This window comes from Psammomys obesus, unplaced genomic scaffold (genome assembly GCF_907164565.1).
Source record: "Psammomys obesus unplaced genomic scaffold, mPsaObe1.curated_primary_1811, whole genome shotgun sequence".
In the NCBI taxonomy this organism is placed as follows: domain Eukaryota; kingdom Metazoa; phylum Chordata; class Mammalia; order Rodentia; family Muridae; genus Psammomys; species Psammomys obesus.
Window position 1 is genome coordinate 10836570 of NW_026596039.1, and position 26206 is coordinate 10862775.

General features: G+C 42.2%; 3 protein-coding genes across 8 annotated transcripts in view; 2 read left to right on the forward strand and 1 right to left on the reverse strand.

The window, feature by feature from the left end:
• The window catches only part of Usp28 (ubiquitin specific peptidase 28), a 57793-nt gene extending 53841 nt beyond the window's left edge, over positions 1–3952 (forward strand). For all 6 annotated transcript variants that reach the window (XM_055622000.1, XM_055621995.1, XM_055621998.1 and 3 more), the window contains 2 exons: positions 477–672; positions 2790–3952. In XM_055622000.1, coding sequence (XP_055477975.1) covers positions 477–672; positions 2790–2965 — 372 coding nt within the window. In that variant the 3' untranslated portion in view covers positions 2966–3952. The remainder of the gene's footprint in view (positions 1–476; positions 673–2789) is intronic.
• A 5372-nt stretch (positions 3953–9324) lies between these two features.
• On the reverse strand, positions 9325–10011 carry Cldn25 (claudin 25). Its single transcript, XM_055622442.1, has one exon. It carries the CDS (start codon positions 10009–10011, stop codon positions 9325–9327), a length of 687 nt encoding a protein of 228 aa, XP_055478417.1.
• A 9898-nt stretch (positions 10012–19909) lies between these two features.
• Zw10 (zw10 kinetochore protein) overlaps positions 19910–26206 on the forward strand; it is a 22751-nt gene continuing 16454 nt past the window's right edge. The window contains exons 1-6 of the mRNA XM_055622255.1: positions 19910–20074; positions 21598–21732; positions 23893–23994; positions 24161–24238; positions 24384–24543; positions 25498–25650. Of these exons, the coding sequence (XP_055478230.1) occupies positions 19970–20074; positions 21598–21732; positions 23893–23994; positions 24161–24238; positions 24384–24543; positions 25498–25650 (733 nt within the window). The 5' untranslated portion in view covers positions 19910–19969. The remainder of the gene's footprint in view (positions 20075–21597; positions 21733–23892; positions 23995–24160; positions 24239–24383; positions 24544–25497; positions 25651–26206) is intronic.

Here is a 26206-nt window from a genome sequence, read left to right on the forward strand (position 1 = left end):
TGAGCGTCCTCATCCCCTCCTCACTGCTGCTCCACGCGGTGTAGCTTAGTCTTCCCATCGCTGGCTCTCATCCTCTAGAGTGTATCAGAGTCCTGTAGGAACCGCCTTCAGACATTGGTGACAGCTGACCAGTCTGGGAGCAGCCTGGGTTTCAGTGTCTTCTGTGTATGGGTGTAGTGACCAATGAAGATTAAGAATCATTAAATAGGTCTTTGGGTAGAAACAGATTTCAAATATGGACCTTAGCTGGTAACTTTAGGCCCTTTAGTCACAAGTTTAGGTGCATCATGGGAGTTGTTATAAAATCCCAGAGCCCAGGTCACCTACATCGCAATTATGTCAGCACATCTGGGGCAGGAACCAATGCCTTTTTTTTTTTTTCCAGTTAGGTGATTTTGATGTGACTGTTGACTTAGATTCCTACTCAGATGTTACTTATTTTTTTCAGTCTTCCCTTCTCTGTCTTTTATCTGTAGGAGCTGAATGCCAAGGCTGCTTCTCTTTTTGAAACAAATGACGACCACTCTGTAACAGAGGGTATTAATGTGATGAATGAATTAATCATTCCTTGCATCCACCTGATCATTAATAATGACATCTCCAAGGACGACCTGGATGCCATTGAGATCATGAGGAGTCATTGGTGCTCTTACCTGGGAAAGGATATTGCAGGTGTGTTGTTAGCACTGCTTATAGTTTCTGTGCTTTTGTGTGTCTGAAAACTCAGTGGTCTCACTCTCTGGTGTTGCTAGTTGTTGAAGCCTTGTAAAGGAGATTAGAATCCCCTAACACCTTCAGTGAGATTCATGGGTCTGTTTTGTGGAAACGACATGGGAGTTTGGGCTTTGCTTTTTTTTTTCTGCCTCTTTGCCTTGGCCAGCTGCGGAAGCCGCTTCAGGGTCAGCCGGCAAGTCCTGGGAACTGAACCTGGAGCACCCTCCTCCCTAGCTACAGTCAGTGCACTGCAGGAATGTTAGTCTTCCATTGTTTTCCCATCTACCAAATTCTGGGATTTTATAGTTTAAAAATCAAACTATATTTGTGCAGAGTATTATTGTCTGGTGGCTTTTTAAATTTTTTCAATGTTTGAAGTTGCAGTATATCAGAATTTATTAACTAATTACATCAATAAATTAGTAAATGGAGTATCTTGAGAGATCCCGAAGCTAGTATTTTGTAGGTACGTTTAGTTGGCTTGGAAGGTATATATTCTGATAGGAATCCTTCTTGTTTATATAAAGTTTAGTGACTTGGTCTTGAATACAGAATTTATTGATAAATTTTGAAATAAGGAATTGCTCTATGTTTTCTAAGACCACATAATCTATAGCTTGACTTAGTTCTTATGGACACATTACTATATTTAACATTCGAAAGACAATAGCACCATCATGTGTGTGTACAGAGAGCATCATATCCAGTTCCTCAAGTTTTAAGAGGATAATTGGTAAGAAATAGCTATGACAAGCAGATCTTTACTCCTCCCTGGCCTGGCTTAAAGCAGAGCTTTTAAATATTTCCTACTTGTAGCTTCTTTTCACCCACAGAACTTTTTTGGAGACAGGTTCTTACTATGTACATATGGCTGGTCTGAAACTCACTATCTAGACCAGACTGACCTAGAACTCAAAAGAGATCCGATCTGCCTACCTCTGCCTCATGAATGCAGGGAGCATTCCACAGCAAGCTACTTACAAGTGTTGTTTTTATTTGTTAGTTTTGGGTGTATAGGGGGATGCATGTGCCATAGCACTGTGTGTCACTCAGAAGTCTGCTCTGTGAGGTTAGTCTTTTTGTCTTTACCTGGGCTCCGGGTGCTGAACTCCGGTCTTTTTGTGCAGCAGGCATTTTGCTCTCTGAACCATCTCATTGGTCTCCTCACTCAGAAAGCTTTGTGCACACCAGTTATACTTTCTTTTCAAAATAGATTATATAAGTCAAACCTTTAGAAATTAAAAAAGATCATAAATTTCCTATTTATTAAAGATGATATGCCAAATTTGCAGCTCATTTTTTTTTTTCAGAAAGGGTTAAATCCTGGCTGAATGTTCGATACTTCAGAATTTAGAATATCTGAAAAACAGGGCTTTTCAGAGTTGATGGATATCTGTTTTATGAATGTCAGTGGTGAGCACACCATGTCACATAAATATGTAGTATAAAATGATAGAGGTACATTGAGGGCCATTTCAGAAATGATGGAAATTCTGATCTAATCCCAAGCCAAAGTTCACTTAATACCGTTTTAAAATAATGAAACACAAAACAGCAACCCAAAGAGCATTTTTCAAAATATCAAGCACCTTACTACAAGCTAACTCAAAGACACACAAATTTGATGTTTGCATGCAACAGATAATGGTAGGAAGATGTTTAAAGTCTTTTCTCTGATTAAGTTATGAATGTTTCTATAAGAACGGAAAATTTGGCAGCTCTTGTTGGCGGTAACTGCATGCACATTATGTGTTTAGACTCAAGTCTGCAGTGAAGTCATGGTTACATGTTTGCTTTGAGCTGATACCTTTTACTGCTGCCAAATTCTTCGTGACAGCTCCTCCACAACCTACCCAGGTGTGGACATAGACTCAGTTGTGCAGCTCAATATGAGCCTCCCACCTAGAGTGGGAGGGGCCGAGTCCCAAAGGCATTCTCCTCCCTAGCTACAGCAGGACACATACCGTTTGAGTTAATGTTAACTTCTTGAAGGCCCACCAATAGAGCTGCAGACTTCTTACTTTCCACTAAGATCTGCTGAGTTGTGTGTGTGACCAGCCTTTTTCCCTCTACAGAAAATCTGCGGCTGTGTTTAGGGGAGTTCCTACCCAGGCTTCTAGATCCTTCTGCAGAGATCATTGTCCTAAAGGAACCTCCAACTATTCGACCGAATTCTCCCTATGATCTTTGCAGCCGGTTTGCAGCTGTCATGGAGTCCATTCAAGGAGTTTCAACAGTAACAGTGAAATAAGCTTCTCGTGGTCAAAACTCAACCTGCTCTCTGGTCACTTGCCTGTTATACAGCAGTCTGCCACAGACTGCTGTGGGGGACTGGGTAGCTGAGCAAGACTGCTGTGGGGGACTGGGTAGCTGAGCAAGATTCAGACCTCACCCCTCTCATGATGTGTGTTTAAGGCATTAAGGATAAAATTTAGGTACAAAATCATGAGAGCTATTTCACCGAAGAAGTCAGGAGCCAGTGCATTAAGGTTTTGGATTTTCCCAGAAGACCTGAATTGCCTTTTTAATCTCCCATAATACTTGGGTTTGTCTAAGCTTCATGCCACTTTTTAAATTACCCTTCAGGCACCAATCTTTCTGACAGCAGAAGGATGACTCATCAGAACTGAGCCAGAGGAGCAGTTTCTAGTTATTTGTCAAGTTCAGATGACATTTAAAAATCCTTACCTACCAGAGATTGATAATAGGGGCCTTTTGCCTGGCTTTTGACAGTGACGAAAAGGGGTGCTGATGAGGCCTTTCTTCCACATGTGGGTAGAATCTAAGGCTGCGCCACGAAGCCAAAGGGAAACCTGCCTCCCCTTTTGGTCTGTTTATATTCTAGATAAACCAGAAAACCTCACATTCAGTCCTGAGTGAAAGAAAAGAAAGCTTCCCGGGACTTTCAGCCCACTGGTATTGTGAAGTCACACAAGGAACATTTTAATAGTAATTATTTAAGCAAAATTCTGAAAACTGAAGCAGGTGTCTAATGCTACCCTTGCCTAATAGAATTTTGATTCTCTTTTTCTTTTTAGAAAATAAAGGATGTGAATTTGTATAAAGAAAAGAACATCTATCTGTGTGTATATGTAGAGAGAAGCCCATTTTTAAGGAACTTCTAATTGGGAACTCATGTTTTAGCCAAATTTTAAGGAGTAATGGAGTAATCATGGGAGGAACGAACACAGTACAACTATGCAGATTTTATAAATGTGCAATAAAAGTATTTGTTTTACCCCTGGTGTGGAGTATGGGCCTTTTTGAAGTCAGTGTTTTCCATTTTAGAAATGAGTGGATTCCATGGCATTTATATGACTTCAGCCTTTTAAAAGGGGGTAAGAGAGAAAATGAAAAGAGGAGTAATTTTCTTTGTTCTCCCACTCTTTTCAAAAGTTTATTTTTACTTAAGTGTGTGTGTATGTGTGTGCCAAGTGTGAAGTGCCCTCAGAGGACAGAAGACGATACTGGACTCCCTGAAGCTGCTAGAGTTGTGATCCAGCTCTTGTGTGCTAGCCCAGTTAGCACTGTGGTTTGAAGCCTTTGAGCCAAAGCCCCTTTGGGGGTCAAACAGCCCTTTCACAGGGATCACCTAAGACCATCAGAAAACACAGATATTTACATTATGATTTGTAACTAGCAAGATTATAGTTATGAGATAGCAGCTTTTATGGTTAGGGCCATCACAACTTGAGGAACTGTATTAAAGGGTTGCAGCATTAGGAAGGTTGAGAACCGCTGGGATGGCAGCAAGTTCTAACCATTCAGCCTTATCTTGCCCTATCGTCTGTCTTTCCCAACACCACACACAACGCCCTGTGGCTGAGTAGTCTACATCGTTTAGATTCAATCTGATCACTAGGAGGAGTGCTGACATGCAATTTCTCATTTTATAGTTAGCTACTTTTTGTTTAGCCGTGTCTCTTTTGGGGTATCATAGACTGAGGTTTCAGGCTTGTATTTTGTTGGTATTCAGTTTTGAGCGACTCAGAGCCTAGATGGGGCTCAAACTCACTATGTGGTAGAGGCTGGCCCTGAACTGCTGACCCTGCTGTATCTATCTCCCAAATACCGAGAGCACAGACATGTATTAGCATGTAAGGGTTTCTTAGCAGTTCTTAGGCTATGGTTTAGAGTGTTTTTGTGTTTTGTTGGACTCTTACTGGCTTTTAACTTACTGACACTGGGTCTAACCAGGCTTGCCCTGAACTTGCAGCATTCCCCTCTCACCTCTCAGATGTTGGGATTGCAGTATAAGCTGTTCAACTTAAATTTCAATTTTTTTCATGTCTTTATTTCGCTGGTGTTTTCATGCCACAGCATGCCAGAGGCCAGTGGTGAACCTGTGCTAGTTGTTAATTTCCTTCCCTTCCATTATGCGGGTTTTCAGGATTGCGCTGAGGCTGAGTAGTGTCTTTACCCACTAAACCGTATCACTGGCTCTTGATTCTTTGAGACAGAATCTGTGTTGGCTCTGTTCACCTCAAAATCTCAGGTCTTCTAACTTCAGCTTTCTGAGCAGCCAGGATTACAGGCATATACTTTGGCATTTTTAAAGGTTTGGGAACAAGACTGCTGAGGGTGAAAGAATGAGAGGAGGAAGAAGCCAGTGTGAAAGATGGAGGAAGTACTTGGGAGTTTCACCTTAGTATGTGCCGTGAAGACAAAGTGAACTGCAAGTTTGATAGCTCCTTTTAGAGCTGTTAGTTGCCAGGCAGTGGTAGCACACACTTTTAATCCCAGCACTTGGGAGGCAGAGGCAGGTAGCCGCTTCCCTTGAGTTCTGTGATAGCCAAGGCTTCACAGGTTTAGCCTGTACATTGGAAACACTGTCTCAAAACCAAACCAAAGAAACTTGGTGATTTGTCTTAGTGTTAGAACATTTGCCTGCCATGCTCAGGGCCCTGTGTTCAAGTGCCAGCACATTAAATCATTAGCAGGGGGGGAAAAGTTGAGTCATTTAAGCTCATTTTTACCCTACACATTTCAAGAAAGGTTAGATACATTAATGGGGTAAAGCAAATAGCGCTACATGAGAGACAGACCATCTTTCAGACCCTCAGCCTTTGCTATCTTCTTGGCCACAAGAAGTAGGTATCCTAGAGGCTGAGTCTCCTGGTGTTGAGGCCACTGTGGCTCTGCAGTCAATCAAGCGCTTGCTTCATACACATAAGGCGAAGCCGTGAGTTCCATCCCAGCAACACAAATCTGCTGTCTCATGCCTGAAGTCTCAATACTGGAGGTAGAGGCAGAGCCTCAGAAGTTCAAAGCCATTCTCGGCTAGAGAGTTTTAGAACAGTGCTTTAGACGTGATACATGGGTTTTCATCTTCCCATGTGAAATTACAAAGTTGTTTCTTTCTTTTTTTTTTTTTTTAATTTTAATTGGGGTGGCTATCCTACTGGGGATGGAATGTAAGGACTCAGCGTTATCAGGCAAGCTGTCAGAGCTATGTCCCTAGCCCAAGAAGTATTTTCAGTGAGATCAATTTACAAGTCTGTGATAAAAGATTTCCTTAGTTCTGTTTTTAACTCTCACTTGTCCTTCAAAACAGGTGGATAGAAATGGGTGAACAGTGACTCCATGGATGCAGGCAGCTCAGGAGTAGCTTGATTGTCTCCTGGGTGAGGGGCATGTTACCACATGCACGCTGCAGCCCCTCTTATCAGCTAAGTGTCCTTCTAAAGGAGAGTTGGCATATTTTCCTAACGGTATTCTAGTCTGTGTCCGTTTCTCTGCAGAGAAAGCAATAGAAAACAACAAATGTCATCAACACCTACAGCCATGGGATTAAGGTGAGCGTCCAGCAGGCACAGGTGAACCAGCTGTCTGCAAAGATTGGGCTAAACAATGCAAAGGAGGATTTTCTCCGAGTCTTTGAATGTGGTAGGTTGTATAGGTGGCCCATCTAGTAAAGCAGCAGGATGAGGCCCAGAAGAGCATCCTTAAATATCAAGTCTTGACTAAGCTGCTTGCTGCCACAGGTATGCTGCTTCGATTCAAAATGACCAGTTACATCTGCTCTTCTGCTCTGAAAAACCTTTCAAGGTCTTACCTAAACCTCTCAAGAACTCAAAATCTCTTAAGCCCCAGCCAGTTGTGTGACAGGGACAAGCCTTTATGAAAGCAGGGCAAGATACTGCTGCAATCAGAGGGCCTGATCAGGGTCTCTGCAGGCCTGATGCTTGGTGGGCCGATTCCTGTGATGCTGAGAAAGGCAACAGCATGTTTACCATGGCCCTTCGAGGTCTAATTCCATCCTTCACTGTCAGCCTTGTCATTCTCCTCTTCCTCTTCCTCTTGAACTCGACCCCTACCTTCAACACCTGCCACTTCTTCTAGTTGCCCAGTGTGAGCCTGAGGACCTGCCAGCCGCCTCCTGTGTGATCTTGAATTGTGTGGTGCTACTCTGATTTGAGAGGTAATGCCTGTGTTCTTTGAATGAAGACCCTGGATGCAGTTTGTCTTATTTTTTGATTGGTTCCCACCATCACATCATAAGTGCTCATAATTATTTGTTAAATGAAAGCATAAATGATCAGGTGGGTATGTGGTGGTTCCAGGAAGCAGGCACTCTAGGGACCAGGAATCCTTGGATGTTTGAGCCTCACTTCTTATTGACACTCAGCCCACCAAACTTTGAACCTATTGAGGAAAAGGTTAGCTGAAAAAACAGCCATCAGAGACAGTCTTCTGACTGGCCAGAGAAGGACAGAATAAGTTTTGATGCATGCAAAATAACAGGAGTATTTTCATCCTGATATTTGCCTCTATCTATGTCAGTGTTCATAGATGAGCTCATGGAAGGGGCCTTTCCAGAGAAACTCGACTCCCTGGGCCCCAGCTTTCATTAGGAAGGGAACATTGTTGGAGAGAAGTTGTACTTGTGCAGTATCCATTTCCTTGGGGAGTATTCTTCCTAAGGTAAGGCTTCTCGGTAGCCCTGGCTAAGCTTGAGCTGACAGAGACCCACCTGCCTCTCCTCCTTGAGTGTTGGGATTCATGATGTGCACTATTACACCCATTTCTTTTTTAAACATTTCTTTCTTCCTTTCTTTTTTTTTTTTTTTTTTTCCTGTGTAACCTTGGCTGGCCTCAAACTCGCAGAAATCCATTTGCCTGTGTCTCCCTGAGTGCTGGGATTAAAGGCATGTGCCACTACGCCTGGTTATCATTTTTTTTTTCTTAATTTGTTATTATTGTGTGTGTATGACGTTGGGGGAGTGTTGCATGCATATGCCACAATGCATATGTAAGTGGCCAGAGGACAACTTTTTGGAGTCAGTTCTCTACCTTTATGTGGATTCTGGGGATCATACTCGGGTCATCAAGCTTAGTAGCAAATGTCTTTAGTAACTCACCATCTTGCAAGCCTGGGAAAATGGCTTTTTGTAAAAGGATGCTGGCTTGGGCTGCTTTGGCAAATGTGTCTATTCTATAGTGTTAGAGATCAAATCCAAGGTCTTACATGCTAGGTAGATGTTCCAACCACTGGACCTCCACAGCCCCAAATAATATAATAACAATAAAATCCCCGCATTTTATGTGTGTATGTCTGTCTATGTCTGTCTGCCTCCCATCTCCTCTTTTTGACAAGGTTTCATGTAGCCTGGGCTGGCCTTGAACTTTGTGCATGCTAAGCAGGCAGGCACTCTACCAGCTAACAAAAAATTTTAGTGTGCTTTTTTGCATATGATAAAGTATTTTTGTGGAGCTGAGAACTCTTTACACACGCAAGCCCACCTTGGTTGGTAATAGGCACAACCATCCTAGAGTGACCAGTTTGTCTCAGTGTGACTTTGAGTTTGCTAGTTTTAGCAGTACTGAGTCCTAGACAAAAAGGTTGGACACCTTACTATTCACAGGGACCATCACCTTCAGTGAGAAACAAGGGACCTTTCACAGACTCATCATGTAACAGAAACAAAGCAGTGCCCTCCTGGAACACTGGGGATCTAAAAGCAGCAGAGATTTATTATGATTCAAATCTCACTTGTAGAGTCTCATGCTAGACGCTGTTATGGTCCAATAACTAATTTTCCTTTGCCAGCAAATCAACGTTTCTAGCTAAACATACAATGCCTCTTCACTCCAGATTATCTGGTGACTCCAACCTTGTAACACATATTCCTTAATAATAAAGTGGTTAAGTATATAATTAATACTATGAGGTTTACTACTGCTTTTATTATTTCAATACAGTAGCCTAAACTGGCTATGAACTTAGGGTAATTCTCTTGGCTCAGCTTCCTGAGTTGGCATCATAAGTGAGAGCCACCATGATCACACCCCTGAAGGCTGAGACAGGATCTGGCCTTAAATTTTCAGTTCTTTTACACACTCCTCCATGTGCTGAAATTATAAGCATGAAACATTTCCCCCAACTGAAAACATTTCTATATAAATAAAATTTCAATGAGGTAAACATGTTTATAAGATACTGTCCTGATTTTTAATTCTCAACTGAAGTATGCATATCACCAAGATAATCAACCTTTGACAAATATGATAGTCACCACTCCTTCCCAAAAAAATCAAATGAAGGACAAGGAGGAGAAAGGAGTCTACTGCCATTGCTCTATGATAGAGATTTCTAGGCAATCTCTAGCTCTAGATAACCTGGTTCATCAGTCTTGGTGTGAGGTGGAAGGAACCACCGAATTCCTCTGTTGGAGCATAGGCTGGTGGGGCTGTGGCTTCAGCCATCCAGGGAGAACACCCATCTTCATTTCCCAGGCAAGTGGAAAGGATGAGGAGAAGTCCACCCAGAGCTAGGAAAAGCCCAGCAGCCCAGCCCAGGAACAGGGCATCGCCAAACTCCCACCGGGGCACAATTTCAGGGATGCTGTCATCCCAGAAGTCTTGGAGAGTGGCATAGGCCACCCAGGAGACTGGAAAGAGGGTGGTAACTGAAGCTGATGCCTCCAAAGTCCCTCCCAGGAGGCATAGCCGCATCTGGAAAACTCTGGATCCACAAAACCTGGAGCATTCCAACCCGCAGCCAGAAAGGAGAAGTCCCAACAGTCCCAGCCCATGGGAAGCCACCATGAGAATGCGGGCTACCTGTAGCTCTTGGGGCAGAGACAAAAAGGACTCGAAGGCTTTGCATACAGTGCCAGCTTCCTCTTGACTCACGCATGCCTCCCAGAGTCCCGAGATCCAGGTCTCCATTTCATTCAGGTCCAGACTGAGAGTCTTCCACTGGGGAAGAATGGTGGTGACACAAGAGCACACCCAGCCAAGGATAGAGAGGAGCAGCCCTCCAACCTGGACTCTCCCACGGAAGCTGCAGGCCATGGTTGGGGCCCTCTGCGGGAGGGGCTGATGAACTCAGGAACTGGTCAGCTCAGTGACTTTCTGGGAGCCTGGAGTGGACTCTCGTGCTTGCAGAAGTCTCTGGTGTTGGTTTTCAGTGTAGCAGCTGAGACAGGTGGCAGGAATTTGGCCATGTTTGGCATTTATGGGTTGGGTGAAGATAAGATGTGGGGATGGATTCTGAAGGAGGGTCCCATGAGAGAGGCCAACAGCCAGAGAGTAAGCTGTCACTGTGCCTGATAAGTACATTCATAAAGTCAAAATCACTCCTCAACTCCGAGATTACAAAAATGGTTTTCTGGAAATAGACCTTGACATGATCTTTTCCAAGGTTATTTTTATACTTCTAAACAGATAAGGCAAATGAAAAGGCTCAGGGGGTAAAGGTGCTTGCTGCCAAGTGTGACAACCTGAGTTCAAGCCCAAGGACTCACATTATAGGGGAGAGAACTGACTGCCACAAGTTGTCCTCTGATCTCTATACATATGCACACACATGAATACATGTAACTAAAAATTTAAAATATGTATAGACTCTGACCCTGAACTCATCTAAAGGAAGTCTATCTGTTGTTTTGTTTTGTTTTGTTTTTTTAGGTAACTATATAGAAAAAATTGTTTTAAAACATCCATTGAAGCTTGTTAATGATAATTATACATTTTGGCTAATATAAGACAGTCATTTAAAATTGCTGTTGAAGCTGGGTATGGTGGCACATGCCTTTAATACCAGTACCTTTTTAATACCAGTCTCTTTTCTGAGACTGATACTCCAACCAAGGACCATGTATGGAGATAACCTAGAACCCCTGCACAGATGTAGCCCATAGATGTATGAAGCTCAGTCTCCAAGTGGGGTCCCTAGAAAGGAGAACAGGGGCTGTCTCTGACAGTCTGAACTCTGGCTGGCTCTTTGATCATCTCCCTCTGAGGGGGAGTAGCCTTACAGGCCACAGAGGAAGACAATGCAGCCACTCCTGATGAGACCTGATAGGCTAGGGTCAGAAGGAAGTGGAGAAGGACCTCCCCTACCAGTGGACTTGGGGAGGGGCATGGTAGAAGATGAGGGAGAAAAGGTAGAATTGGGAGGGGATGAGAGAGGGGGCTACAGCAATGATACAAAGTGAATAAACTGAAATTTATAAAAAAGAAAGAAAGAAAAGGAAAGAAAGAAAAAGAAAAAACAACAACAAAAATAACAGAACCCAGGAGGAAGGGGCAGGCAGATATCTGTGAGTTCCAGGACAGCCTGGTCTATAAAGAGAGTTCCTGGATAGCCAAAGCTGTTACACAAAGAAACCCTGTCTAGAAAAAAACAATAGGCAGATAGACAGACAGATAAAATAGAAGTGATCTTGAGGCTGGAGAGATGGCTCCACAGTTAAGAGTACTGACTCCTCTTCCAGAGGACGTGAGTTCAGTTCCCCGCACCCACATAGTGGCTCACAGCCATCTCTAACTCTAGTTCTAGGGGACCCTAACACTCTCTTCTGCCCTCCATAGACACCAGACACACACATGGTGCACAAACACCCATACATAGAACAATTTTACATGATGTTGTAGGGGTTTGGGAATTTATCTAGGTAGAATGCTTTGGAGTACAAGCCTTAGACTGCATTATCTAGCACCACAGTATGAGGTGCCATAAACCTGTAATCTTAGCACTCAGGAGGCAGAGACCAGAAGATCAGAAGCTCAAGGTCATTCTTGGCTACATAGTTCAAGAGCAATCTTCACTACATTCAACCCTGACCTAAAAAAGGTGGTTTTGTAAAGAAAAAATTTTTTAAAGGTTTATTTTATATGTGTGAGTGTTTTGCCTGCATGTATGTTGTTGTTTTAAAAACAAAATCCCTAATGTTTGATTTTTACCAATAAAGACTTGGGAACTGGATGCTGGGGTGAAAGCCTGCTAGCTCAGAGAGGCAGAGAAACACCCAGTCAACCTTCCTACTCAGCAAATGTCCCAGAAGGAAAAAGCCTTTTCTTTTCCAGACTCTCTTAAATATCCTTTAACTCAGTGTCCCTCCTTCCAGTGTTTTCTTATTTTCACAGCCTGTCAACTGGTTGTTTGCTCTGCCTCTTGACCTATGGTTGGCTTTATTTAGTCTTTTGTACAGAAAGCTCTCGGGTTAAAGGTGTGTGCTAGGGCTGAGCCACACTATAATAAGAAACAGGTTTTTCCCATTCCAGTTTACGAACTTGGAGTTCACAATGTTAACAAATATCCTGCAACAGTTTGTTGATGCACCCAAGTAATAAGAATCCACCGGAACTATATTTATGGATGGTTGGGAGCTGCCATATGGGTGCTATGAATCAAACCTGGGTCCTATGCAGGAACAAGTGATCTTAACCACGGATCTATCTTTTCAGCCTGCAGAAGAAATTTTCATGACATAAAGGGGTGGTGGGTGGGGGTGGGAAGAGTGCTGCTCTATCTTATAGCAGGCAGGAAGTAGAATGGCGTGTTGAAGCTGATCTGGAGCTACTGTGTATTCAAATCTTAATTGCTTGCCCCTCCCGCCCCAGATCCTTATTCTTTCTGAGCAAATTCCCTCATGTCCAAAATGATGTTGTGTAAACCTTGTCTCCAAAATTATCCCTGATTGGCTAATGAAGTTGCCTACAGCCTGGGCTAGACAGAGGAGAGGCAGATAGAGCTAAGGATCCTGAGCTTTGGGATTGGAGAAGAACAACAAGAAGGAGAGGAGGAGGAGAAAGGGGCCATGGGTTTGCATGAACTAGAAGCATGTAGCCAAAGTAGCTTGCTGTGAGGATTGGCATGATGGAGAGAAGCAACCCGAATGGAAAACATGTACAAGGATTTATGGAAAATTTGGCTGGTAAGTAGTCAAGGTAGCTTAGAGGGTTAATACCTGCCCAGCCCCCGTACATTAAGGCTTATCAGAAATCTAACAGAATTCTGTATCTTTTACCTCTGAAATAGCTGGTTAAGGAATAACTGCCATCTTAATAATTATATGAATCAATGTTAAATATTAATAATCATTTAATAGTGGAGCCTGAAGTCTTTAACTGAGAAAGCAGGTAACCAAATGGTGCAGAGTATAGATAACATAATTTCATTGTCTTTAAGGGTCTCTCTTGTGGCTGGAGGGATGGCTCAAAGGTTAAGAGCACCGACTGGCTGCTCTTTCAGAGAACCTGGGTTTGAGTCTCACCACCCAGATGGAAGTTTACTACTGTTTATAAATCTAGTTCCAAGGGATCTGACATCCTCTTCTGGCCACCTTGAGCACCAGGCATGCAAGTGGTATACAGACATACATTCAAGGAAGACACCCATACATGTAAAATAATTTTAACCCCTTCCATGTCTGTATTTTGTTTGTTTGTTTGTTTTTAAACAAAGTGTTAATCATTGTTAAAATGTTAGGTTTGTGGGTAATTTTTAATTTTCTTATTTATTTACACATTTAATAAGTTTGTCATTTGATATTTTTGTGAACAGAAAGGCCCTAAATATTAATTTTAAAACGAGTATTCCTCAATCCAGGTGAATTTCTGTAACTCCTTGCCTAGATCCAGAACATTCCTGGAGAGAAGTGCTCCCTCTGCTGTAGCTCTGATGGTCCGAAGGCAGCTGCGAATAATGCCAATCCTACCAGCTTCCATTCTGTCTGTTGCTGCCTCTAAGCCACAGGATCTGATGGGAAAGGAAGTAATTTGCACTTCCTCAGTGTGGCTAAATGCCAGACTTCGGGTTCTGAGTTTTGCACTGACATTTCATTCTGACCGTGTGTGTGGCACATTAGGGAACACGGCTGCTACACGCCAGTGCAACACCGAATGAGGTGCCTTGGACTTGGATGCTCTGCTCTTGTTCCTAGCTGCAGCAGTGACCCAGCATATGGCTAAGAGCTTGTCTTTATGGCAGAACACAAGAAACTTGGAATTTACTATACTGAGGACATAACTGTCTGACCAGTGTGTTCTCTTTCTGTGCTTTTGTGTATGTGTGTATAGTATATGCAAACATGTCATGTGTGTGTGTGTGCAGAGGCCAGAAGTTATGTCCAGTCTTGCCTTCTATTCTCCATCTTATTTATTTGATTTAAAAATGTACTTATTTATAAAGGACACCATTATGTCAGGCACATCTGATAAAGGATTAGCTATCTAAAATATGTAAGGAACTAAGAAAAACAAACTGGGCATCAAGAAAGCAAATTTCAAAATGGGAATCAGAACTAAGCTGAGAGTTCTCAAAAGGTGAAACACAAATGACGGAGAAACACTTAAAGAAATGTTTATCCAGGTATCGGTGGCACATGCCTTTAATCTCAGAGCTTGGGAGGCAGAGGCAGGTGAATCTCTGAGTTCAAGGCCACCCTGGTCTACAGAGTGAGTTCCAGGACAGCCAGAGCTACACAGAGAAACTTCTGTCTAACAAAACAAAAGAAAACAAAAAATAAAAATAAATAAAATAAATGTTTAATATCTTTAGTCACCAGGGAAATGCAAATCAAAACTATTTTCTTTTTCCAGACACGATCTCATTATGTAGCCCTTAGCTGGCCTGGGACTCGTTATATAAACCAGGCTGGCTACAAACTATAGAGCTTAGGCCTTTGTTTGTCACCAAGACCAGCTATTTATTTATTTTTATGAGTTTGAGTATAGTGCCCCCAGAACAAGAAGGAGCCATCAGATCCCCTGGGACTTGAGTTACAGACAGTTGTAAGCTGCCATATGAGTGCTGGGAATTGAATGTAGGTTTTCTGGAAGAGCAGCCTGTGCCCATAACTGCTGAGCCATCTCTCCAGCCCCATATATCCTGGGTCTTTGCATTTTCTCAAGAAGTAATTAAGCTTCAGGGCTCATTACTTGCAAGAGTTCTCTCCAAAAGGCAAAATTACAAAAATTGTTTGTAATTTTGTAATTTCCCCTAAGGAATCCCACCCACTCTGCCCTTTCCATCCCTCGTTTACTTTGAAAATAATGACCCTGTGCTTTCTTTGATCATTTAATTCACATGTTGGGGTCTCCAAACCTAGCACAGAGCTTGCTATATAGTATTCCTCAATAAGAACCTAATACAGGTTTTCAGAAATTTCATATGTAGGTTATGTTTTGTCATTGGGCATTTATTGTTAGCGACATTTAGAGTTCAAAGTAAGGCTGAGAGGGCACAAGGTGGCTGATGTGAGCGCTGGGGGACGTTGCTTTCTGAGGATAGCGTGGCCATCCCAGAGCACTTGCTTTCTCAACCTGACCTGCAGTCTCTCCTCAGGGAGCAGGGACTACCTGCCCTTTCCTCTATTAGGATAAGCCGGATCGTTTTCCAGATACAACATTGCCATTGATCTTGAGAGTTAGCATCTACATGAGGTCAGGTCTCACAAGTACCTTTTAAAGATTGAAAGATGCTTTAATCAAAGCAGTACCTGTTTATAGCAGAACAGGAAGCAGAGAAAAGGACATGAATAAACAGCCTAAGCCACTAATGTCCACCCGAGAATTCGGTGTTTTGAGACAACACACACACACAAACACACACACACACACACACACACACACACACACTCTCTCTCTCTCTCTCTCTCTCTCTCTCTCTCTCTCACCCCAAACAAAACAGCACAACCCCACACTTCTGCTTTTGAGACAAGGTCTTTGTAGCCATGCTGGCTTGGAACTCACTGTGTAAACCAGGCTGGCTATAAACTCACAGATGTTCACCTGCCTTTGCTTCCTGAGTGCTAAGGTTAAAGGTGTATGCCACCATCATGTATGGCTTGTACCTCTATTTTTTTTTTTTTTTTAGAAAAGATTTGTACTATACATTGTGAATATCTTCTGAAATGCAATACATTTCAAAATGGAAACAATTTTACTATTTTTACTATTTCTTTTATGTGCATGTGTCTCAGTGTATATATGTCATTGTGTATATGCAGGAGCCCTCAGAGGTCAAAAGATTCAGTTCCCTAAAACTGAAATTACATCTGTTTGTAAGCCACCTGATGCAGGACCAGAATCTGGGTCATCCACAAGGCTAGTACTCTTTTTTTAAATTTTTTTATGATTATTAATTACACTTTATTCATTTTGTACCCCCCATAAGCCCCTCCCTCCTCCCCTCCCGATCCCCCCCTTCCTCCCCTTTCTGCATGCATGCCCCTCCCCAAGTCCACTGATAGGGGAGGTCTTCCTCTCCTTTCTGATCTTAGACTATCAGTTCTCATCAGAAGTGGCTGCATTGTCATCTTCTGTGGCCTGGTAAGGCTGCTCCCCCCTCCGGGGGAGGTGATCAAAGAGCAGTCCAATCAGATTATGTCAGAGGCAATCCCTCTTCCCATTACTATGTAACCCACTTGGAAACTGAACTGCCATGGGCTACATCTGTGCAGGGGTTCTAGGTTATCTCCATGAATAGTCCTTGGTTGGAGTATGAGTCTCTGGGAAGTACCCTGTGTTCAAATTTTCTTGTTCTGTTGCTCTCCTTGTGGAGTTCCTGTCCTCTCCAGCTCTTGCTATTTCCTACTTCTTACATAAAATTCCATTCACTCTGCTCGACAGTTGGCCATCAGGCTCAGCCTCTGCTTTGACAGTCTGCAGGGCAGAGGCTTGCAGAGGCTTTCAGAGGCCCTCTGTGGCAGGTTCCTAGGTTGTTTCCTGTTTTCTTCTTCTGGCTTTCAGAGGCCCTCTGTAGCAGGTTCCTAGGTTGTTTCCTGTTTTCTTCTTCTTCTTCTGATGTCCATCCTCTTTGCCTTTCAGGATGGGCATTTTAGTTAGGGTCCTCTCTTTTGCTTAGTTTGTTTAGATGTACCGATTTTAGTGGGTTTATCCTATGTTGTATGTTTATATGAGTGAGTATATACCGTGTGTGTCTTTTTGCTTCTGGGACAACTCACTCAGGATGGTCCTTTCCAGGTCCCACCATTTACCTGCAAATTTCATGATTTCCTTATTTTTCATTGCTGAGTAATACTCCATTGTATAGCTGTACCACAATTTCTGCATCCATTCTTCAGTTGAGGGGCATCTGGGCTGTTTCCAGCTTCTGGCTATTACAAATAAAGCTGCTACAAACATGGTTGAGCAAATGTCCTTTTTGTGTACTTGAGCCTCTTTTGGATATATGCGTAGGAGTGGTATGGCTGGATCTTGAGGAAGCACTATTCCTAGTTGTCTGAGAAAGTGCCAGATTGATTTCCAGAGTGGTTGTACAAGTTTACATTCCCACCAGCAGTGGAGAAGGGTTCCCCAGTGGAGAAGGGTTCCCCTTTCTCCACAACCTCTCCAGCATGTGTTGTCACTTGAGTTTTTGATCTTGGCCATTCTGATGGGGGTAAGGTGAAATCTCAGGGTTGTTTTGATTTGCATTTCCCTAATGGCTAATGAGGTTGAGCGTTTCTTTAAATGCTTCTCTGCCATTCGATATTCCTCTACAGAGAGTTCTCTATTTAGCTCTGTTCCCCATTTTTTAAGTGGATTCCTTGGTTTGCTGCTTTTCAGCTTCTTTAGTTCTTTATATATACTGGATATTAGTCCTCTGTCAGATAAAGGGTTCGTGAAGATTCTTTCCCAATCTGTAGGCAGTCGCTTTGTTTTGATGATAGTGTCCTTTGCTTTACAGAAGGTTTTCAGTTTCATGAGGTCCCATTTATTGATTGTTGTTCTTACAGCCTGTGCTGTTGGTGTTCTGTTCAGGAAGTTTTCTCCAAGGCTAGTACTCTTAATCACTAAGCCATCTCGTAGTTAAAGGAATGTTAAAGGCCACAAGTCCTCAGTGCAAGAATTTTCCTTGCAGTCAGTAACCTAGGACAAAGGGTGAAATATCGGGAGAGGAGATGACATTTGTCTAAAGTGTTGGTCTTATTGCCTGCACGTGGGAGGCAACAGGAGAGCGATAACATCTGTTCTAAACCCCTACTGATTTAATCACCTGTACCTGTCTCTGTTAACTTTAAACTTTGATATGGCCGTGCAAACTGCACTCCATCTGGCTTTTGTAAGCCCCTGGCTTGCTCTGTGTGCCCTTAACAAAAATGAGGACAAGATGCTCTAAAGGGTACACACCGTCTTCCTCAAAGAGTATAGTGATAAAGCTTTCTAGGCTCATCAGTCTCTTTTGCAAGTTGTTGGTATAATCTTCTTGTGGAATGTATACAATTTACTCTCATTCATTCAAATACTGATTTCTCTACCCCTCTCCGGCATCTGGTTTCAATCCGGCCATTGCATTGTGATGCTTATTCTAAGTATCATCTGTCTCAAGTTTGTGTAAACATGCCACCATTTGTTCTCTGTATTGTCAATAGAACAACCAGCCACAATGCTGAACAATGGAGAGAATAGGTTGGGACATCCTAGTCCGGAGGGGAGGAGTAGTAGGAGAGGGAGATCAGCAGGAGAGGATTTCAGATCATAAGGGGAGATAAACAGGACCTAAGATATGACTGAAAGCAAGTATAATGGATGAGATGTGAATGGTAGGAAACTATGGGGACTTAGAGGTTTAGGATGGAATAACTATTGCCCAGCATTGTGGGCAATCCTCGTCTCAGTGTGGTGATTTGGGTATACAGCTGGTTTAGGAATAACCACTGCTTAACTAAAAAAATAAATCAATAATAAATATTAATAACCTACAACAGCAAGGCGAACTGTAAGTGATTTCATCTGTGCATAACACTCTCCTGACCCTCAATAATGAAACAGTTTTTAACTGTTTCATAACATAACAGCTATGGATAGAGTCTGGAGAGATGGTTTGGCGGTTAAGAATGCCAGCTGCTCTTCCACGAGATCCTGAGTTCAATTCCCAGCAACTACATGGTGGCTCACAACCATCTATGATATGATTTGCTGCTCTTTTCTGGCATGCGGATCTACATTCAGATAAAAGCACTCATGTACATGAAATAAATAAATAGATCTTAAAAAAAACAAACCAATGGATAGCTGGACATAGTGGAACAAGTATGAAGACTGAGGCAGGCTGTGAATTTGATGCCCTCCTGGGCTATGGAGACCATCTCTTAAAACAAAAAATCTCCGAAAACTTTAAAACTAAACAATAAAATGCTTTTGACGAAATTTATTTGTAGTCTCTGATGGGAAGTGATAAGAATCTTGTTTTAGGGGTGGCAAGATGGCTCAGTGGCTAAAAGTACTGGGTGACCTTAGAGAGGACGTGAGTTCGATTCCCAGCGTCTACGCTGTGGTGGATCACATCATTGGTAAGTCCGGTTTCAGGGTAGCTATTGACTTCTGACTTTCGTGGGCGCAGTCAAAACTTTTCTACATAATTTTAAGGAAAAAAAGGTCTTACATAAGAATGTTTTCACTACACACAGTACCGTTACACTAAGTATGAATGTGTGCCTTATCCGTATGAATAAATACACTTAGTATGAGGCACTATAAATAAACAATATAAAAAAGGTGCAATTGCGGGGAGCCTTTCAGTTATGAGATGATGCCACTCTCTCGCACAACTCCAGAGGGCGAAATTCGCGTAGACTCAAGTCAGCTGCTGCACCCAGTGAATGAATATCTAACAAAAAAGATCGAGATGATTCCGTAAGTACCGGGCTAGATAATTCACAGCAAAACGTTACCAAGTATAGGGAGGGCCACAAAGGATTTACTATATGAAACATTCCGCACTTCTAGTGCAAACAAAACAAAACCAAAATACAAAAAGAAAAAAACGGGCGGGAACTGACAGACGTTTGAAAACCAAGAGCGGAGCGGATTACGCCTGCGCACTTTGGAGGCTCCCAGAAGCGGCCGAAACCCCGGACTATAGACGGCGCGGCGCCTGCTGGGAACTGTAGTGCGACTGTCGCCTGTGCGCCAGGGCCGGCCCCCGTGGGGCTCAGTTTCCCGGCAGGCGATGCGGTGAGGCCGCCGGCGGGACAGGAGCTGTGGAGTGACCCGGTTGGTGTGGGTACGCTTCGTGGCGATGGCCTCTTTCGTGACGGAAGTCCTGTCTCACTCCGGGAGCCTGGAGAAGGAGGATCTCGGCACCCGGATCAGCCGCCTGACTCGGCGGGTGGAGGAGATCAAGGTGAGGGCGGGCCTCCGGCGGCTGCAGCTGGGGAGATCCGGGTGCGGAGCTTTGGACTCCGGGGCTAGGAAGTGTATGGACTGCTTGGAGCGCGGCCACAGAGCGGCCGGAGACCAGTTCCTGAGACTGTGAGGAGAAAGGGCTGTAGTTGTGCGGTGGTGGGCAGTGGGGCTACGTTGGGCAAGAGTGAGCCGGGGACGAAGAAGACCGAAGAAACCTGCGGAGCCCTGGAGGGAAGCCCCGATGCCCAGAGAGCCAGGACAGTCACCCCATGTGTGTCTGCTCATCTCTATCCATTTATGGATGAATGTAATAATTCTGGGAAAATCGCGCCATTCGCCTTGGATTTTCTTTTAACTGGTTGAATATGTTTATAAAGGTCTTAATTCACGAACGGAACTTGAGACATGCTAAGGGCTGGTGAGCATATCTGGTACCTGCATGGATTTGGAGCTCACAGCCACAGTTTCACTTCATGTTAGTGTTACCAGGCAAGCGACTTCTTTATTGGCTTTCGTTTAATATGACGTGTACCTGACTAAGTCTGGATTAAGGGAGCAAGCTTGGTAGGCGCTTCCTAACAACTCTTGATGACACAAAAATGGCTTTCTTTATTTTATGTATTCATGCCACTGGCATTTCTATAATGTGGCTTAAATTTTTAAAAAATGACTTTTTAATGGTCTAGGAAGAGAACATGGCACGTGGAGCCTTCTTTCCGTATTTGCTTCATACATAGACTTGAATCTTTAGTCAGCTGAGAACTACTTTCTGTACCCCAAGCAGGCATATTCCTTGCACCCTCAGCTCCGATATTTTGCCATTTTTCATCTCTTTACCACTTTCAAGGTATTTCTACACCCCCCCCCCCACTACTACCTTCCATCTCAAATGTAGCCTTCTGCATAATACAAAAGCCTCATTCCCCTCCCGCCCCAGACAGTCCTTTATGAAAATTGTGTTTATTTATGTGTGTATGTCTGTATGCCATGGTGCATATGTGGAGCTCAGAGGACAACTGGTGGGATTCAATTCTTTCCTTTTAAAGTGTGGGTCGCAGGAATTGAACTCAGGTCATCAGGCTTGGTGGCATCTTTTTACCATCTGAGCTCTCTCCTTGGCCCTTCTAATCATTTGAAGAGTTTTAAGATTAAAATTTTGTAACCCAGAAGATAGAAATTAGTAAATTAAGGTATACAGATTATGGATTTGCATCTTTAGGTAGATGATTGAAATTTGTGGACAAAGGCTGATCTAGTTCATTGTGGAACTTTTGACGCCATCTTTCTCATTTCTAGAGTCTGTGTAAATCTTGAGCATTGTTGGGGGTTTGTCTCCCTACATGTTAATGATGTATGGGATTCTTATGGATGAATGAAATGCTTTTGAAGGAAACCATGGCCTGACGGGAAGGTAAATGGTTATGGGTAAACTGATAAAGGTCTAACATTGTAAGACGCTGTATATTTTTAATGAAGTTTCTGATTCACTTCATTGTATACTTCCCTTATCTTGTATTATAGGGTGAGGTATGCAATATGATCAGCAAGAAGTACAGTGAATTCCTGCCTACCATGCAGAGCGCACAGGACCTGGTTACCCAGGTGGACAATCTGTCTAATGACATTGACCAGCTGAAGTCCAGGATAGAGAGTGAGGTAAGAACAGATTGTTGAATTGGGTAAATTAAGTTTCTTAGGGAGGTATCATTTAAGCTTCTTGATTTCTAAGACTATTCTGTGGAACATTTCAGGACCTTATTTACCTCGCTGATAAATCGAAAGTTGAACCAAATAATTGTAGGATGACTTCAATTCTAAATGAGGAATATTTCTCAAACTTAGTTCTATTATTTCCTCTTATTGTAATTTTTTTCTTAGTAAGAATACTGTCTTATATTTGAATGGATTTTTTTAATTAAAGAAAATCTCAGGATTTCATTGTTTTCATAAGAAAATGAAAATAGATACTGCTTAGAATTTATTCTTTTGACTTTCCTAATTAAAATGCTGTTCTTCTCTTTCTTTCTCTCTCTTGCTGAAATAGGGTTTTTCTATGCAACTCAGGCCAGCCTGGAGTTCAATGTGTAGCCCAGGCTGGCCTTGCACTTGTCCAGCTTCCTGGTCCCCCAAAGCTAAAATTAGAGACTAGAGGCTTATGTCACTTTGCGCAACCACCCTTTCATCTTTTAATAGCATTCTCTTAAATCTGCAGCTGCCCTCAAGACATTTAAGTGTCTTTCTTGAATTTGGCCTGTGTGAAGTTGGCTTGCATTGTTCATCACAGCTTATCTCCTTTGCATGAGCTTACAGAGGACTCTTGCTCTTTTTGTACTGTAGTGCTCTGTGGCCCAGCGCCTTCCACCTTTATGGAGAGTGGGGCATGCTTTAGGAGCCAAAGATAACTGAACCATAAGCTGTGGGGTCACTGAAACAAATCTAGACCCTTTGGCTCTTGATATTTTGGGCTGAATAATTCTGTCCTATACATTGTATATGCTCATCTCCCTGGTTTCTGTTCACTAGATGGCTGCCCTCCTTTAGTGTGGCAATCAAAAAAAATCTCTAGACATGGCCAGATATTTTAGAGAACTAAGGACAATCAGTAGAGAATGGGACCATGGATGAGTGAGAGGGAGGAGGGAAAGCAGGAGTGTGTTAGCTCAGTATTGGTTAGATAGGCTTTGGGTTGAGCAGTAAAAAATCAAAAGTGTTTTGATAAGGACAGTTTTGATGGACTGATGGAACCAAAACCTTCTTTACAGTGAGATAGAGAGTGACTGAGATGAGGAATTAAGACAGTTAACTGTGTCACTGCTAGAAAAAGCTTGTTTGTGTGAAGGAGGGGAGGAAAAAGGCAACTGTTGGGAAATAGGGTAGTTGCTCAAGTGGAGGACACTTTTTCCAAAGGTGGGAAAATTCAGTGTATTTAAATCTGGTGTGAAGAGCCTTCCATACACCTGTAGGTGTTCAGTTACTTATTTCATGAGTGAACGAAGAATGAGATAGATAGCAGAGAGGTTAAAACACAGGAGAGAAAATTAATGTTGCATAGAAGGACTGGAATAGAATGAGAGGAGGGTTTTTCCTCAATATTAAAAAAAAAGAAAAGAAAAAAAATCAGCTGGGTGGTGGTGCCACATTCTTTTAATCCCAGCACTCAAGAGGCAGAGGCAGGTGGATCTCTGTGAGTTTGAGGCAAGCCTAGTCTACAGAGTAATTTCCAGGACAGCCAGGGTTACAAAGAAACCCGGTCTCAAAAAAAAAAAAAAAGAAAAGAAAAGAAAAATCACATGCCAATATGGATGTCTTTGTAGTAATACAAGTTGTTGAATGCTTTACTTTATGTTAAGAGAAGGTGATGAAGCAGAGACAGGCACATCTCCAGGAGTTTGAGATCAGCCTGGTCCTCATAGTGAATTTCAGGTTAACCAGGACTATATTGTGAGATTGTCTCAAAACAGGAAAAAGAAGAGGTGACTTGATGGATTATGTTGATGAGAATGGGTGCTCTTTATTCAATTTTGTTTGTTTTGTATGTTATATGCTGCCACTCAAACTCAGGTTATTGGGCTAGGTGGCAAAAACCTTTACCCAACTGAGCCATTTCATTGACCTGAGAATGGTGTTTTTATCTAGGGAAAGTGGACCCAGTCTAATCATCTTCTGTGCTTTTATTTCAGTTTGAACTGTGTTTAAATTTCAGGATAAATTCCACTGTAGTACTAAGGCTTATTGATAAGTTATAAATGTTTTAATGGCTTAAAAGTACGTACACCTTTGTAAGTACTTTTTTTTTTTTTTTTTTAAATGAATTAGGTCTGTCGGGATCTTCACATATCAACTGCTGAATTTACAAACTTGAAGCAGCAGCTGGAAAGAGATGCTGTAGTCCTGAATTTGCTCAAACAATTGCAAGAGGTAAGCAAGCTCAGCTGGAACTTTAGTGTTTAGGTGGTGAGGAGGTTATCTCTAATTGTTCTGATGGTCCCTAACAAAATGGTGGTTTCACATTTTCCAAGTGGACGTTTAGAACAATAAGACGTAGAAATTAAAGTGCCTGCTAATCTAAACTTATCTTTTTCAGTTTTCTTCTGCTATTGAGGAGTGTAATAGTGCATTAGCAGAGAAGAAATACATCCCTGCTGCTCATCACCTGGAAGAGGTATGCATGCACTCCTTGAAGTCTGAGCAGTTAGTGGCTTTTGATATGTTCGCGCCTCTTTTATCATTTGTCATTCAACAAGTGGGTTCTAATTTCTTTCTGAAAATAAGGGAAATGTTTAACAGTGATTCCATTTTACTACCAGGCACATGAATGCTTGAAGTTATTAAAATCCAAAAAATGCTTTGACTTAAAAATGCTGAAGTCTCTCAGCATGGAGCTCACCGTACAGAAGCAGAACATACTTTACCACCTCGGAGAAGAGTGGCAGAAGCTGGTTGTGTGGAAGTTCCCGCCGTCAAAAGGTGCTGCTGACCTCAGGTGGACTGCTTTGCTTCATCTGCCTGAACCACTTTGGCTTTTGAGTACATCCTAAATATTTAGTATTAAAAAACAGGAACGATTCCCTTACTAACATATTAATCTGTTCATTTTTCTGTGTTTCATTTATTAATCTTCAGACCTACCTCTTAGTATGATCTCCCTTTTCACAGGTTTTTTTTTCATGTTTCTAATTAGTATATATTGTGCATAATAAAAGAACATATTGTACATAATAGATTTCATGATGTATTCTCACAATGTAGATAACATATTTTGATCATATCCACCCCATTTCTTCTCTCATTCCGGAGAGTGAGCTCATGTTAGTGAATTATTTACCTTAGAATGAAATCTAGGAAGAAGTATGTAAAGGACATACATTTTCCTGTGTTGGATTTTGAAATTTAGTGTATTTCAAACCCCATCCTGCTCTGTTTCCTATATTCATTTTTCCCCTTCTATGTATAAGATATTACATATTATCTGTAATTTTGAAAGAAATGATATAGAAGATTTTAGATGGGATTGTCCATCTGTAGACTACAGATGAAGTGACGCTGGCAGTTGTGTTGAACTCTTTCTAATAACACACTCATTATTAGACCTGTTAAACTGGTTTGTTGGTGCTGGTATGTGGAAGGAGGTCTCGGAAAGAGCTCATTTTTTAGTTTTTGCTTGCTCCTAGTCATTCTGCACATATTTAGGTAGCATTTCTTACTGGCACATCATCCCATTTTTTTTGCATTTAAAATTGATTATTTGGACATAAAGCATTTTCTGTTTGGAAGCAGTGCATAGGGCATGTATGTCACAGTTAACTGTATTATAAGCATATTGTGATGAAACTGTCCTTAGGAATCTCAGTCGAGGAAGTGCTGTGAGGATGTGATCGCTGTGTGTTGCTGAGACAGCTGATATTTTTCTTCTTTTCATAGACACCAGCAGCTTAGAATCTTGCCTACAAACAGAACTTCATTTGTGCACTGAACAGCCTCAGAAAGAGGAGATGATGCCTCTGCCATCCATCAGTTCTGTCCTTTTGGCATTTTCCGTTCTTGGAGAATTACCCACCAAACTGAAATCATTTGGTAAATGATTTATTTTATTCACATTAAGTTTCAGAAGGCACAGTGTTAAAGGGATGACTGAAGAGTTGATAAACTTTTGAGGAGAATATTAGTGATAGCATTTAGCTTTATAATCCATCAAAGGAAATGGTATAAATTTTTTTTTATAATGCATGGGTATTTTTTAAAAACTAATTCCTAATATTTTACAGTTACTGTTTTTTTTTTAAGATTTATTTCTTTATTATGTATATAACATCCTGTCTGCATGTACACCTAAACGTGAGAAGAGGGCACTAGATTTCACTATAGGTGGTTGTGAGCCACTGTGTGGTTGCTGGGAATTGAACTCAAGACCTCTGGTAGACCAAGCAGTGCTCTTAACCGCTGAGCCATCTATCTCTCCAGCCCCTCAGTTATTGTTTTTTAATAACTTAAAAGCCTGCAGGTAGGAAAGATACTTTGGGAAAACCTGTAGTATGTAATTTCATGGGTAGGTGTGTATATATGTGTGTGAGTGTGTGTGTGTGAGTGTGTGTGTGTGTGTGTGTGTGTGTGTGTGTGTGTGTGTGTGTGT

Bases quoted from the DNA above. Each gene is read 5' to 3' on its own strand.
- Cldn25 (XM_055622442.1), bottom strand. From the start codon at position 10,011: ATGGCCTGCAGCTTCCGTGGGAGAGTCCAGGTTGGAGGGCTGCTCCTC.